The following is a 15,744-nucleotide window of genomic DNA, read 5'->3' on the forward strand; positions in this document are numbered from 1 at the left end:
ATATATTCCTGATTTGTATTCCATGATCGCTTCAGCAGGTAGATAAACAAAAGAGAGAATGTTACTAACTAGCCAACACACACACACACACACACACACACACACACACACACACACACACACACACACACACACACACACACACACACACACACACACACACACACACACACGCACTATACTTTCACTTAAGATAGTAGGTTTACCCACACACACACACCCTGCTTTACCTACACATATACTAGTATCTACCCAGACACACACACCAAGATCCATACCTACATGTATGCTAGTTACACACACGCACGCACTCACACAAACACGCACACCCGCAAACACAGACCAATAAAGCGCTGATGCCGTGACTTGGCTGTGCACAAGGTTATCATATTGCACTGACACCGCTGGCCTACAGCCAACCATGAATCCACAGCCGAACAGCCCCGGGGCCTCATAACTGTCACACTTTTCTGACAGTGTCTCTGGAATTGTCTAATAAGATTTATTTTCGTGTGGCCCCGTTTGCTGCAATGCATTGAATCACTGCTGTTTTGGACAAATAATGGGAGTTTAGCAAGACACTTTAAAGCTGTGGTTGTGATGTATGATGAGCCCAGCTGCTGGGTCCATCCATCTCTCTTGTGCAGTTCTAACATAACAACACTTTTAAATTATTTGTGCGGCCCTTGAGATTCAAAATATTTCTTTCCAAGCAAACCAGGAAATATAATACATAAACCAATGATCCGGCTTACGTCTTTCCAGGGAGCCATGGCGTGCTGCCGGAGAAAAGAGCGTGTTGAGAGAGTGTTGTCGGATGAGGAGAATGAGGAGATGGATGCCGACCCCAGCACCTCCGAGGAAGAGGCCCCTGGCCCTATGAACATCACGGACGAAATGAAACGCATGCTCAACCAGCTGTAAGCACGCACGCAAGCACACACACGCACACAACCACGCACACACGCAAGCACGCACACAGGAAAAGGCATAAACCTGCACACACAGAACTATGCACATTTCATTGGTTTTAACCAAACTGTTTGGATGTACTATCGTTTTTAGGGCTTTAATAGACCTATCGAGAATAGAATAGATCTATTTTGCTTCAATTAGAAACAAAAATTCTTCATTTGGTGATACCCTCAAAACTGATACATTTTCTGTATCATGACATCTGTATCAACGATGGCCTCATCGCTCTATAAATACAAAATCCCTCTTTCAAACACACCCCACATCCTGCGGTTCAATCAGCCTAGCAGTCTCCTGCAGTGTTGATGCAATGGGGGAATATTGTACTGTTCCTGTCCTTTACCGCCATCTAGTGTCTCTATAGCGGCAGGCACACTAAATAAATGTGCTTACTCAGCAGAAAGTCAATAGACAGATGTCTTTTCCTTGCTTTGTTGGGTGGCTGAAATGTGGGTTTTGAAGTAAAGCACTTTTTGCAATCTGATATTTCATGCATCGGCAATTGTCTATGCATCTTTATTTAGGCAATTGTCTATGCATCTTTGCATCTTTATTTTCACTCGACAATCCTAAGATAAATGGGGGGTTTATGGTCACTGTAATCATGTATTAAAAGTTAACGATTAACTCTCCGTTTCATGGACTTAAAGGCGCGGTGGCTTTTGACCTGTGTTTTGTTGTGCTGCTGTTCTCCAAATATGTCTGGCTACTAGAGGCTGAAAGATCATATGTAACATTGTGTTCGAACGCAGTTTGCGGGAAAAATCGACCACTGCATCTCCAATGTTTTCTTCCATCCAAACCTTTGTCTTTTTTCTTCACTCTAGCCTTAATATCTTTCTTCACCATCCTCCTCTGTGGATGCTCTGAACATGCTGGCTGTTCTTCTTTTCCTTTTCCTCCCCTTCCCACCCCTCTCTCTTCCCTTGTCCTCTGTCTCCCCATGCCCCATCTCTCCTGGGCCCCATGCAGACATTGTTCAGATAACTCCTTTGTTGCCAGGCGGGAGACATTCGAAATCGACGACGACTGCGACAGCCTTACATGGGAGGAGAACGAGGACACTCTGTTGCTATGGGAGGACTTCACCAACTACAACATGCCCGGCGCAATCGCCGCGGCCAACGGCCACGCCAACGGCCACGCCAGCGGCCACGCTGAGGGCGACGCCGAAGGCCAGGACCCTGTGAGTCTCATCAGAGCGTCCGGACTGAGTCCTCTGCTTTTATAGACTGTATCCAATAACTAAAAATGCAAGTCATGGGCAGTTACACCGACCGGCCGCCAACTCTCCCTCGGCTGTTTTTGTTTACTTTCAGAATTCACAAGATGGAAGTCTTGGCAGCCTCATCAATGAGACAGAGTCTTTGTTCAAGACCAGGGAGGAGGAGTACCATCACACCATCGGACAGATTGAGGTGCGTTGTTAAGAGGAAGTCCCCCCGGAGATATAGACACAACCAAACAGAAAAGCTGCCGGTATTTTTGATTCATCTCTCCATCGACCTTTAAACCTCGATCCTTAAAAGGAGCCCCGTCTCTCTCACACTCACACACACACACACACACACACACACACACACACACACACACACACACACACACACACACACACACACACACACACACACACACACACACGAACACACACACTCCTAGAAGGGAGTACTGCTTAACAATCTTCCTATCTGTGAGTCAGCGTTTCGTCTCTCTGTGTGGACATTGCATCCACGCTTGTGACCGTGCCGTCCTTCCCCTCCCCTTCCTCCAGGTGGAGTTAGCCACGGCCAAGAGCGACATGACCCGCCACCTGCACGAGTACATGGAGATGTGCAGCATGAAGCGGGGCCTGGACGTGCAGATGGAGACCTGCCGGCGGATGATCAAGGGCGGAAGGAACTCTCCGTCCGTCAGCTCCGTGGCCAGCAGTGACTCAGGAAACACTGACGAGATTCAGGACGAGATCTTGGACAAAGAGACCGAGGCCGAGGGTCCCGTTAGTTGATGTCCGTCGACACGTCCACCCCTCCCCGGCCAGGCCTCGGATCCCACCCCCACGACCCGTCCCTCTCCCACTTAGAGGGGGAGGGAGGGAGGTGTTTGTCGCCTAGGTCAATGCTTAAACAGCTCCACTGCGAGCTCCACTGTGTTATGGGATCAGACCCAATCTCAAATCCGGCGAGGGGAGGTGGGGTGGGGGTCGGGGTTTTGCCCTTGGGGGTTCTTGGTGGGCAAGCGTCCCCCTCCCCCCTCCTTCCTGCCAACGCAGGTCTCGACTCGGTGCTTACACTGTCTGGGTGCTGTTGTACCGACACTGTCTGGGTGCTGTTGTGCACGACAGCGGGGGCGAAGGTGTGGCCGTCGTGGTGGTGGTGGATGCAGTGCGTGTGTGTGTGTGTGTGTGTGTTTCCAAGCTGTGCTCACTTCCTCACCGCTGCCTTGCGGGGTCCCTTCTGATTGGCCCAGAGCTCCACTAAACCAACTCAAGCAGGGTCAATATTTCAATTTTTGTCCCAGATGGTAAATTTGTTTGTCTCAATTTTTGCATTAATGACCGAAAAATAGCATTCAGCGCAGTAGGGCTCATAAGCATTACTCCCACGTGATATTCTTTTTTTATTGTCGTTACTTCTTATTCTATTCTGGTAAAACATGCGTTGTTGCCACTGCATAACCTCTACATATGAACACTTCAGATGCAGGGTTAATATATCCAATGCCAATCATGACATTGTGAATGGAAATGTCTTCTGCCAGAGGATAAAAAAAAGAAAAGAAATGAAAAAGTGTTTTAAAGGCCGTTGTTTACTGAGGAATTGCTCCAGGTTTTGCCAATCGACTGAGGAATGGAGCACAGCCTTTTGCTGCATCGATGCACTATTCCAAGTTCTATGCAATCTAGCTGGCCTTATGTTTTTGGACTTGCTTCCCACCTTTCAGTCTAACCCTATACTTTTAACCTTTTTAAGCAGAGCAGGTGTTTTGTATGTATCATTTTGGGAGCAACGTTTTTTTTATGTGTAAAATAAATCTGAGGCATGGGATTTTTCTTTCCATACAGAAATAGCAATTATAGCTGGAACAGTGGCTCCTAGTTCTGTTGATCATCAGGATCTAAAAATATACACCCCAAAACATAAACACCTTCTCTAACCAAAGATCATACCTTAAAAAAGAGTGCTTTTAAAACAGTTCACGATGCACATCAGACTTAAGTCATCATATTTATAATAAAAAGGCACATATTACATATCATTAAAATTATATTTTAATTAAGATAATTTATTTTTTTATTTAAGGTTCTTTATGATGTCATTATATTTTTTCAGCTGATTCAGAAATAAATTTGGTTCCTTCTTGACCAGCAGGGGTCACTGTTCCAGAAAAGGATACCTATCAGTCTCTGTCCAGACTCATCCAGCCATGGTCTGGACTTGACAGAGTAGAGAAGAGTGTAGGCATGTGATCTTATAACCCAAAGGCCTTTCTGTTCATGTTGTTCTATATGCAACAGATGGTGTTTTCTTAGATTTTGCTCTTTTTGTGCTTTTTATGGTATGTGTGAAAAGAAAAAATAACTGATGATTGCATGGGGAGGGAAGTGTTAGCCAAAGCGTGTATATTTGTATTATCATATTGTTTGCTTGGACAAAGGAAAGGGCTTCTTCTATGTAGAAGTTGTAACGATGCAGAATGTCAATTTCCACAACTCTGTAATTTCAGCAGGAGCAATGGATCTGAGTTGCTTTTTCTATATCTTATGTTAAACCCAACAGCTGCAATACATAGTGCTTTTTTTTTTTAACAAGTCTTTTCTAATCCATCATTGTGTCATGTTTTGTTTAAGTTTTTATTTTTTAACAATTATCTCATGTTTTATCATACATTGTTTGATCTAATTCAAACGGTTTGCATATGTTGTTCTTCCAATCATAAGTCTCCGCATATTTACCAGGCGTATTGACGGATTGTTTCATACTTTGTCCACTGTACACAAAAAACTATTTCATGAAACGTAGACGGGAGACGGCCTTACTCACAGCGAAATGTCTCTCACACCTTCACGTCTATGTAAAACCAGCCTGTTCAGTAGCAGAGAGCCATGCTTCGTACTGTACTTTGTAAAATTCCAGTAGCCCCACATTATACGACCTGACTTATTGACCGTGGGGTTATAACTCACCAAAAACTATTGTTTACCTACGCGGTTCTAACCCACACCCCATTCTGGCTGTCTGATCTGCACACTAACCAGCCGGCCAAAGCAAAGATGTGCTACATGAAATATACAAACTATGTTACAATCCTCGGAATACATTAAAAAAAAAAAAAAAAAACACTCAATACAGTGTTTGCTTATGTCTACTACAACATTGTTGTAGTAGACATTGCTTGTCCTCGTTTTCAGATTCATGAACATTTTCATTAAAGTTATCCAACCCTTGCAATGGAAAGGAATCATACCACTTCACAAGTGGAGCCGGACGATGTGTGGTCTTAATACTGGGGAATGCAGCATGTTTGTTGTTCCTAATGGCACTCACATGATCAGGTCAATATGTACACAATGTAAATGGGGAAGCGGATGTGTGTGAATATTTCGTATTAACAGTGGGTTTTATACGACTGCTTTTTAACAATATACTGTTGGGTTAAAATGGTTGATTGACTGCTGTCTTACGTTTATTTTGGTTTATGTCAAGCAACAGCATATGTTTGCTGTTATTAAGTAACAAAAAAAATAACCTTGTCTAAGCTATCATTACTTTGTGATTTATAAATGAGATGCAGCAATAGTAATAACTGTTGCCATATTTTTGGTAGGATCTCCCGAATAAGGTCCTGTTCTTTGTATTAGCAACACAGAAACAGCGCTGGTGGTTGGGTATCGTTCCTCTGCCTGGTTTCTTTCTGTCACACACGTCTTCCATGATTAATTTTACGATCTGTGTACATGATTGCATTTATTTATCCTCTGGGTCCTTCAGTTCTTCCTCTGGGTCAAATTTTGTTTAACAAAAAAAAACAACGAAGAATGTATTTGGGTAAAATGAAATAAAAAGATGGATTGAATAAAAAAATATGCTGTCGTTATCTGTCTACCTCAGATATCTGATATATTTTATTAAGGCATTTGGTCAACAAAAACACTAAAATACAAAGGCTTAAATTGTTTAAAGATAATAAAGCAACTAAACTAACTAATTCAAAATGTAACCTTTCCATTCCGATTTATGTTAATTTACTATCAGTAAATATCAGTCCCAGAAATTATTTAATCATAATTGTTTTTTAAATCAGTGCAGCCTATACAGATTCAGGAGGTCGACATCGAACACTGTCAATTTAAATTCAATTTTATTACATTTTATACATCTTAATATTATCCTTCCTCAGACTCATAATCTTAAAGGAAAAAAAAAGTTTGAATCGTTTCTCTTTAGTTTGCATCACACAGCTATTAGCAAAATGTATGAACACTGCTAAAATGACCTTAATGATACACAACGATAGGCCTGTTGTTGAAAGACAAGGTGCTTTACAATTTAATTAACACTTCAAATCGAATAAAGTTAAACCGGATATGGATACATTAAAAGGCTGCTACAGGTAAAGTAAAAAATAAGCCAACATTTAAAATAGACAAATACATTTTGTTTGGAGAAAATACAATATAGTAATTTGCTATTCAAGACTGGTTGAGAATATCCAGGATGGACACCTGTCGGTTAAACTATGGCCCTTTGATGGTCTTTTCGAAACTCGAAAATAACCTATTCTACGCATGAATACAGAATGATAAAAATGGTATTTACAGAATTTTAAAAATGTGCATGATCACATAATGAAACGTCAGTTGTTTGAACTCATTACGAGCACACACATGGAGACCTGTTCATACATTATGCACATTGAGTTCTGGCGGATCGTCCGCATCATTCGCCCCCTCCAGGAATACCAACCTCTTGGCCACGCCCTGCTCGCCGTACCTCTTCTGGAGTTGCTGGCGAGCCTCGGAGTCAGAGGTCATCAGCAGCCGGTCGTCGCTTTGGCTCCAGAAGGGGCCCCGGGCCGAGTCGGGCCTCAGCAGGAGAGCCAGGGCAGCGCTGAAGTCCCCGCTTGTCTTCAGCAGAGCCTTGGTCACGCTCACAAGGTTCTGAGACAGAAGAGGGCAGAGGGATATGCGGAGAGAGATGTTTAAAACGTGCTTGAGAGAGAAACAACCATTTAACGAGGAACATAAACAATGAAGACGTTGTGATGTGGGGGGAGGCAGGGTACATAATCTGCCAAGCATTAGTTTTAATATGTGACCCTCTTTTATGGTACCAGTCAAATATATCCGGCATCGGCAAGTAGCAGGTGTTATTAGCGTTATAAGTAAACCAGTTGCAGGTTATAGAACTGGTTTAGTTTAAATGAAACCTTTTTTTTTTTTTTTTTTTTTTTAAAAGGTCCCATGGCATGAAAATCTCACTTTATGAGTTTTTCTAAAATAAATATGAGTTCCCCTAGCCAGCCTATGGTCCCCCAGTGTCTAAAACTTGCGTTCTGTGTAAAACAAGCACTAGGTGTTCTGCTCGCCTTTGAAAAAACAGAGGCTCAAGCGCGCTGATTTGGAATGTGGTCCCGTATGTCGGCATAAAGGATCTAAGCTCCTCCCCTTTCTCTGCCTTGCCCGCCCAGAGAATTTGGCCCGCCAATGAGACACGACCATGCGAGCGCCACTTGTGTATGTGTGTGATTACACACACTGTACCGCAAGTGTTTGCTGTTGGTGTTATGGCACATAACACGTCGGTTCTTTGACATCTCTTGTATTTCAACAAGGAGACTGTAGTGGGGGTTACTTCAGCCATGGTTGAGAAGGAATTGGGGGAAAGGAACTTTGGCTTGACTCCCTGAAGTACATGACTTGCGACATGCTGCCTGCCGCCGGTTGCCGCAAGTCACCACCGCCGCCAAGCACCACCGCCCGGCAGGGTTGTTCTCCGACATCTCGGGATGTCGGAGAACAACCCGAGAGATGTTCTCCGACGAAGCCGTTTGTGATTCATAATATTATCTGGAGGCGCACACAGCTTTTGGCCGCGATAATATGTATTCTATGTATTATATGATATTATTTAGATATAGAGCTCCAGACTGTAACGCAAGGGTTGTACACTTCCTTGTTATTTGGATAACCGTTCTGCTGTTAGTGTTATGGCGCATAACACGTCGGACTCTCGTCTCTGGTAATTCCCCAAAGAGACTCGTACTGGGGGTTATCGCAGCCATGGTTGAGAATGAATTGGGGGGAAAGGAACTTTGGCTTTGACTCCCTGAAGTAGATGAACCACGACATGGAGGAGAAAGGGATTGTTGGCCGCGAATGTCTCCCGCTTGAGCCCCGCTTCCCGCTGCCGAGGGACCACCGCCTCGGCGCTGCAGGAGGCGGTGGTGCCTTAACGCTGACCGCTGCCGAGGGACCACCGCCTCGGCGCTGCAGGAGGCGGTGGTGCCTTAACGCTGACCGCTGCCGAGGGACCACCGCCTCGGCAGCGGCTCCGGCGGGACATAACGGCGGTCAACAATCGCGGGCAACAATCCCTTTCTCCTCCATGTCGTGGTCCAAGTCTACTTCAGATTGATCTGGACGTGGAAGAACCAGACGTTGGAGAACCCGACGTGGTCGTTTGAGATTCATAATATTGTCTGAAGCTTTTGGCCGTGATAATATATATTATATTATATAGATATCTATGCATACTATGATATTATTTAGATATAGAGCTCCAGGACTCCCGTGTGTTCTAGAATATTTACAGAACACGGCTAAAGGCTGTGTGAGCCTCGCCATTGTGATACATCCACTGTAAACAGAGCGCATGGTAAGGGCCACACCCCCACCCTCCTCCTTGACCCGCCTCCCTCCTCCTCATTTGCATTAAAGCTACAGACACCGAAACGGCGCATTTGGGGAAAGCTCAATGTGCGACTGGCTCGTAGTGGCTGTAATTCTGCACCACGGCAGTTTCTAGGGAACGTCTTCAAATACTGTGTTTGGGGCCGACTGATATCTATATTAAAGCATCCATAAAGTAGCATGTCATGGGACCTTTAACCTTTTTGGAAATCTCAGTTGATACATTTGTGGAACTGCAAATATATTATGGTGGGGGTACAGTAAGGGCTATCATCTCCTGAGATTCGTCCCCTTTTAAAAAAATATATTATTATTGTTTTGTAAAGAACAGAATTTCTCACATTGGTTGTATAATGTCCCAAAATGTCACTTCCTTTCAAATAAGATTATAGAACAAATGTTTTACAAAACCAAACACTACCCGATAGGGGTGGGAAAAATAATTGATTCTTCGATGCATCGCGATTCTGTGTAGAACGATTCCGTCTCGATTCAGATAAGTTAATAATCTGAATAAAAATAAAATAATATTTAAAAATATATATTCTATTAAATGTATTCGCCTCCTGCAACATTCTGTTCGACAGAGAGGGATAATTTGAGTAGTTTTAAAATTATTTAATTTATCTTCAATGTGTATTGGCCAATCTGATTTGTCTGGGCGCGATTGCGATTCAGCCTACGCATAGCATGCACGCAAACTGACAGCCAGTCACAAGAACGATGAACAAGTTCTTATTCTTATAATTGACTAAGAGCAGCTTTTTCTTTAATGGCATAGGAAAGACAACTAAATCCATTTATTTTTTACCTACTTCCATAGTGTGTTGTAATGCAACTTGCATTGATTTTTGCATTGGTCATAGAAAGCCATATTTGTGAACAAAGCTTTTTCTCTAATAAAATATTTGATAAGGTAATTAATCTGTTGATTTCTTTAATGATCATCACAAAAGTAGGAAGTGATTAGCAAACAAATTCAGATGCATTGATATAATTTTGAAAATCCGGAATGGAAATGGACATAAAAAAGAAATTGCTTCGGGATGCATCAATAATCGTTTTAGAATCGAATCATTGATTTCTGAATCGGAAACGAATCGAATCGTGAGGTGCCAAGAGATTCCCACCCCTACTACCTGAACATCTAGGAAGAAATGTTTTCATTGACATCTAAACTTGAGGAAAGGTGCAGGCTATGCATCCTGTTGTAGCAACCTCTCAACCAACCAATGACCAGAAGCATGGACTGGTGATCGCCAACATGCCAGCGGAATTGTTCTTTTGTAGTATATATGTTCTACATTAGCTAGGGTTTTAACTGAAAGAGCAAAGAACCTGCACTGGAAAGGGTATGTCTGCCTCTGTGAGACTCACCTGGTTAGTCTGCTTCATCAGCGCTCTTATTCGCTGCATGTCCTCTTTCAACTGCACCTGGGTCATTGACTCCACTTCTGCCTCTTTGCTTATTGGCTGAGGGCCAGCAGGGACTGCTGCGCCCTCACATTCCATTGGCTGGGAGCCTTCCTCCTGCGATTCTCTGTCAAATATGAAGAGGTGTGGCTTGGGAGTAGGTCCGGTTTCTACCACAGTTCTGGTTTCCATGGGCATATCGGGCGTTCCCATAGGGTGCTTTGAGGTCGTTGCCCTGGGTTGCTGGGTGCTCATGGGCTCAGGCACATCATGGGCCTCCTCATAATCAGACTAGGGGACAGAGGTAATAGGTTTTTTGTTTAAACTTGAAACGTTATGCTTTGAATAGAATACGATGTGCAGTTATACAGATTACAGTCGACAATTGGGAAATAACTCAATTATTTCGATTAATTTCTTATGCATTTTTATAACCAATAGGCTTCAAAGCCGTCACACCTCACTGCAACTGATGATTTTACTACTCAGTTGGACTACTCTCCTTGCAGACAGTAATATACGCTTAATAGCAACCACACTACTTATATAGTATCCAAAAATGTGTACTATATAAGGACAAAAATACCATTAACTATGTAGCAGGTTATGAGCCCAACCGTTATACATCATAGTTGTAGTCCTACCTCACTGTCATCTTCAAACTCTTCAGAAGCAATCTCCAGGATCCCCAACTTCCTTTTTTCTCCACTCTTACCGGTTTTCTCCGCCTCATTCTGGATCACTGGATTAGAAGCCCCGTCTGAGGCAGACACATTAACACAGTGAATCAAAATGGTTGTCGTGGTTACAATAAGCATAAGCAAGCTGTGTGGTTTGAGCACCCGAGGTGGGCGTCGGACCTGCTGAGAGGTCACCCTCGATTGGCTGACGTGGTGGTGGGGATGGGCGTGGGGGTGGGGGAGGTCTTGACGATGGCGTTCCTGCTGATGTTGATGCCTTTGGCGAGCCACGAGGCGACGACGTTCTGGCTTTCTTTCTGGACGGCGGCTCCAACGGCGGCGTGTCGGGCAGCATCAGGAGATGGAAGGATGGAAGAGCCGCCTCCACCTCGTTCTCCTCCTCCTCCTCTGCCTCCTCCCCCACCTCCTCCTCCTCCTCCTCCTCCTTTTCTGCCTCCTTCACCTCCTCCTCCACCTCCTTCTCCTCCTCCTCCTCTGCCTCCTCCCCCACCTCCTCCTCCTCCTCCTCCTCCTTTTCTGCCTCCTTCACCTCCTCCTCCACCTCCTTCTCCTCCACCTCCTTCTCCTCCTCCTCCACCTCCTCCTCCGCGAGAGTCACATCCGGTTCAGAAGGGGGGTCAGCTGTCGGTTGGACATCGGATCGTTTGTCGTCTGCCTGGTGGGACATCACTTTTAGTCAGCTGACAAAATATGCACGCATAACATGAAATGCTGACAATCAACCTGACTTTTCCACCTATTAATGAAGAACTGTAACATATGGTGAAGGAAAATGTAACCACTTGATGGTTTTGGCCATGAGTTCACATTGAATAACGTCTGAAGAGGGACACAGAATATGTGAGAAAGACAATGCACTGTGTTAAACTGACACACAGCAAGTCATCTCAGCCGCCTGCGTGGTATGTGGGTCTCAGCCCGATCAAGGGCAGCTTTGGGAACAGGCTGTGAAGTCAAGCGCTGTTTACATCAAGTAAACGTTTTTTAACACAATTTTCACCCCGTCAACAATTTTTTAAAAGCACACTTTGACAACCACTGTTTGGTGTTCCTGGCGTGCATCCTGTACCTATTTGAACCTGCCAAAGGCAAGGCAAGTGTACAGAGTGTACAAACCAATCATGTCATGACAGAACATTAAGCAGTGCTACCAGCGCAGGGTCTGAAGAGAACAAGTCATTTGAATAGGAAGACATCAGTTTTTCCGGCGGTGAACCTCCCATGCCAGTCTTCTGCTTTGCGGCCACCTGGGTGAAGAGCACATGCATACACCTTAAGGACTTTAAGGCTTGCACACACACACACACCCACACACACACCCTGTTCCCCCATTTGAGAAACATTGTTGTATTGCCTTAATACCTGAGGAACTGCAGTTCCATCAGGGCTGTTTTACCATGGAGACTCCATTTCGTCTGCCTTGCTCCTTGGCCTCTGTTGGTCTGTCCATCAGTTTGTAGATGTAATGGTACTTCATGGACTGCCAGCTGTGTTGGGTCAAGTGAATTTCTGCCATTTGCTTCCACAGCAGGTTGCCTTTGAGCTTATCCTTGAGTGTGGCGACATAGCCGATGATGGCGGCGTCCTCTTCAGAAGTGTAAGGTATTCTACCTTTTTGGTAAACAGGAAGGAGTCAATAAAAATAAAGCTTATAACTATGCAGTGATGCGATGAACATAAATCAAACAGCTATTTTATTTACCGGAAACTTGGAAAAATATGGACATTCAACAGTCATTATGGATCCATCATGGCAAATAAAAGATTGAAGAGATACCTGAGGAAGTGCTGGTCCTGGCTGCCCTCTTCTTGGTAGATTGTACGTCTGCGGCATCGGGCTTCATCCTGTAGTCTTCCAGCTCGAGCTGCTCATTCTTCTCTATGCAGTCCCGGATGTATTGGGCAGACACGTACCTAGAGAAGCCAGACTAATTAACTCATTTACCAACACTACTGGAAAAGTATAACAGTCCACTCAGATATACAATTTAACCTAGTTGGCGAATACAGTATAATAGCTTAATCTGAACTTTATATGACTATAACTACAAGCTGGTTAGAATAGATGTAGCATATTTTGACTTGAATTAAAATATCACGTAATACTGTGAGCCAAGTACAGACCACAAACTGTGATTTACCCGGTTCTGTTACTGATGAGGTGTAGTTTACCACACTGCCAAACAATTCATTCACGTCAGTTGAATGAAACGCCTTTTGTCATTCATAACGATTATATTCATAACCAAAATGTAAGCACACTGTGGGATATCACTAGAAGAAAAATATGTTTCTAAATGAGTATTCTAAGGCATATGAGCTCCATTCACATACCCTTGATACATTCAAAATATATTCAACAATGAGGCCAACTTTGACTAAGACAAACCGAAAGCTGCACCTACCAGTGAGCTGTGCTCTGCGTGAGAGCCCCCATCTCATTGGGGTCCACAAGCAGGACAGCCCCCGGCTCCTGAGCTTTGCACACCATTCCTCCCCCTGCCTTGATGCTGGGCAAGAGCTCCACCTTGGCTGGTCCCGGGCACAGGAAGAAACGCATGGGTTCACCATCCACAGTCATGAAAAGAACTGGAGAGATGACCTGCGACTTGCCCTGATTTTCCCGTTTGGACGGCATCGTCGTTAGCTTCATTCAAAAGGAAAAAGCGGTCAGTCTGTGTGTCAAATCAGTGTGTATCAGTTATAATCAATCAGTAATAATGTCAATACCACTGAGGGTGTTGATGACATATTATAACAGCCATTTAAACCAGAAATGTAACCTTGTAAAACATGTTTAAAATAAATATGAAACCTGGGTCGATAAAGTATTTCCAGTTTAGAAACCGCACCATGGAAAAACTAAGAAAATGGCAACTACAATGCATTGTTTGGACATCTTCAATACAATAAATAACACGTATACTGGGAAGTTTAAAACAAAACGTCCGATGAGAAAGTATTGTTATCGCTGGCTAAAGCTAACGTTACAGAATACATATTTTAACGCCAGGTAAAGTCGTTGTAATGCACATAGACCTAGTTAAAATTAGTTATTCTGACTGTAAAAAACATGCCATGTGGCTAGAACGTATGAATTAAACTCTAAATGAAACATATAAATAATTGTTATGATCATAATAAATACCTGGAAGGTATTTCCTGATCTGCGAGTGGGTAGCATTTCCCGCTACTTCATAACAACCCTTACTGCGGCTGCGCAGATGCAACTCTTGTTCTCCGTTGTCGGCTTGTGAAAATAACCCCACACATTAGCACCACCTTGCGTTATCCTCCAGTACTCTCTTCTCAACGTTAAGTAGAAAATAATGTGATGTAGGCCTCAATTCATGTTGACATAGTCAATTTCCCAAGTTGAAGATCCTCAATTACAACTAAATTTTTACTGTATACATAAGGTAAAGAAAAGTAAAGCAAGGGCCAAAATAATTATACACCACTCTCATTTTTTTAACCTGTTGATTAGGTAAGTGGAATATAATTTGGAAATGATGATGATGTACTACATAACTGATAAAAAAAAAACTATCAAGGAAAAACATCACCAACTTTTAATAAGAGCACATCTGAAATTAAAGGACACAATATATTAAGGAGTCATCTGTACTGAGTAGTTGATTATGCGTGTCATGTTACAAGAGACATTTCTCAACTTATTATTTAGACCCGTCTGCATTATTCAATTATTGTATAAAAATCAAATCTTCTAACATGCAATAGCTACGAGGGCATACAGTTTTTTACCCACTCAGATTTCCACTCTCAAACATATTGACCCAAAAAGCTTTTGCAGATGACAGCATTGTAATCACTTTAAAAATCACTTTTAATGTCCAATTTTAAAGTCATTATACTGTTAAAACCTCCTTGACTTTGGCTCCCTCACACTCCTGGCTGCTGTATTATTGGAATTGGCCCCAATCTTTCAACGCACTCCCCCTGTCCTAATCCTTCTGAAAGAATGCATATGGAGGCTTGCTATTCCTTTGTGTTCTTTAAATAGGTTTGTGGCTAGGTGTGGTGCTCTGGTGCTTCAAGATGACGGGCTATCTTATAATGGAACCGGAGTACGGCTCAACATGCAGACTTAAGAGAGTTACATTTTGTACTGCAGATATTTCCTCCATTAAAAATATCGGTCAGCGGTAGCTACAAGTCAGGCTGATAGAAGTTCCAAAAGGGAAAAACTACACAGTGCGGGTTTAAGCTTCGAAGCAAAGATGGTCAAAACAGCCATGCGTCAAAAGACAAGCAGGCAGGAGGCAACAGATATGGAAGACTTACACAGTATGCACAAATACACAGGAAACACTCAAATCAATCAAAATACCAAACAGGTGAAACAGACTAGGTTACAGAAGGGCTGATGAGGAAATGGCAAACACACACAAGAGACAAGGCTAGGGAGGGGCAGGGGAATCAGCTGTGATGACACGTCCATGCCAGGGCCACAACATATAACAAATGAGTTAACGACTAAAATGGATATCTAGAAATATGGCTATGAATGGTTGTGAGTGAACGATGGAGAGATTGAATAAAGACAGCTTTATTCTCTTATTCAATTCCAATCTTTATTCAATTCCATTCTTTACCCCCAGGGGGTGTCACATCACAACAGCCAACAACAGCCAACAACTCCTATGTTGTTGGAATTGTTGCTGTTGTTAGAATCCGTAAAACATTGTGTCACCACCAGCGTCTTGAAACCTTTGTCTTATACCA

The 15,744-nt window shown here is 43.3% G+C and overlaps 2 protein-coding genes across 3 annotated transcripts in view; one reads left to right on the top strand and one right to left on the bottom strand.

Annotated features, from left to right (window-relative positions):
• The window catches only part of iffo2b (intermediate filament family orphan 2b), a 25,830-nt gene extending 19,752 nt beyond the window's left edge, over positions 1–6,078 (top strand). Inside the window, exons 5-8 of one of the 2 annotated variants that reach the window (XM_056605606.1) lie at positions 766–920; positions 1,948–2,161; positions 2,295–2,393; positions 2,747–6,078. In XM_056605606.1, the coding sequence (XP_056461581.1) occupies positions 766–920; positions 1,948–2,161; positions 2,295–2,393; positions 2,747–2,980 (702 nt within the window). In that variant the 3' untranslated portion in view covers positions 2,981–6,078. The remainder of the gene's footprint in view (positions 1–765; positions 921–1,947; positions 2,162–2,294; positions 2,394–2,746) is intronic. The other variant, XM_056605607.1, reaches the window with a different exon arrangement.
• On the bottom strand, positions 3,494–14,260 carry terf2ip (telomeric repeat binding factor 2, interacting protein). The gene is made up of 8 exons (XM_056605605.1): positions 14,147–14,260; positions 13,404–13,645; positions 12,776–12,912; positions 12,395–12,609; positions 11,158–11,653; positions 10,942–11,057; positions 10,262–10,588; positions 3,494–7,132 (listed from the first exon to the last, which is right to left on the bottom strand). The coding sequence occupies exons 1-8, from the start codon at positions 14,180–14,182 to the stop codon at positions 6,872–6,874; spliced, it is 1,830 nt and encodes a 609-aa protein (XP_056461580.1). The 5' UTR covers positions 14,183–14,260; the 3' UTR covers positions 3,494–6,871.
• Positions 14,261–15,744: the final 1,484 nt, after the last annotated feature.

This window comes from Gadus chalcogrammus, chromosome 13 (assembly GCF_026213295.1).
Source record: "Gadus chalcogrammus isolate NIFS_2021 chromosome 13, NIFS_Gcha_1.0, whole genome shotgun sequence".
NCBI classification, from domain to species: Eukaryota; Metazoa; Chordata; class Actinopteri; order Gadiformes; family Gadidae; genus Gadus; species Gadus chalcogrammus.

Coding starts and splice junctions, on each gene's coding strand:
- terf2ip (XM_056605605.1), bottom strand. CDS start 14,182: ATGCTACCCACTCGCAGATCAGGAAATACCTTCCAG. Junction 11,058..11,157: donor CGAGGGTGACCTCTCAGCAG/GTCCGACGCCCA, acceptor TGTCTGCCTCAG/ACGGGGCTTCTAATCCAGTG. Junction 10,589..10,941: donor AGTTTGAAGATGACAGTGAG/GTAGGACTACAA, acceptor TCTGTCCCCTAG/TCTGATTATGAGGAGGCCCA.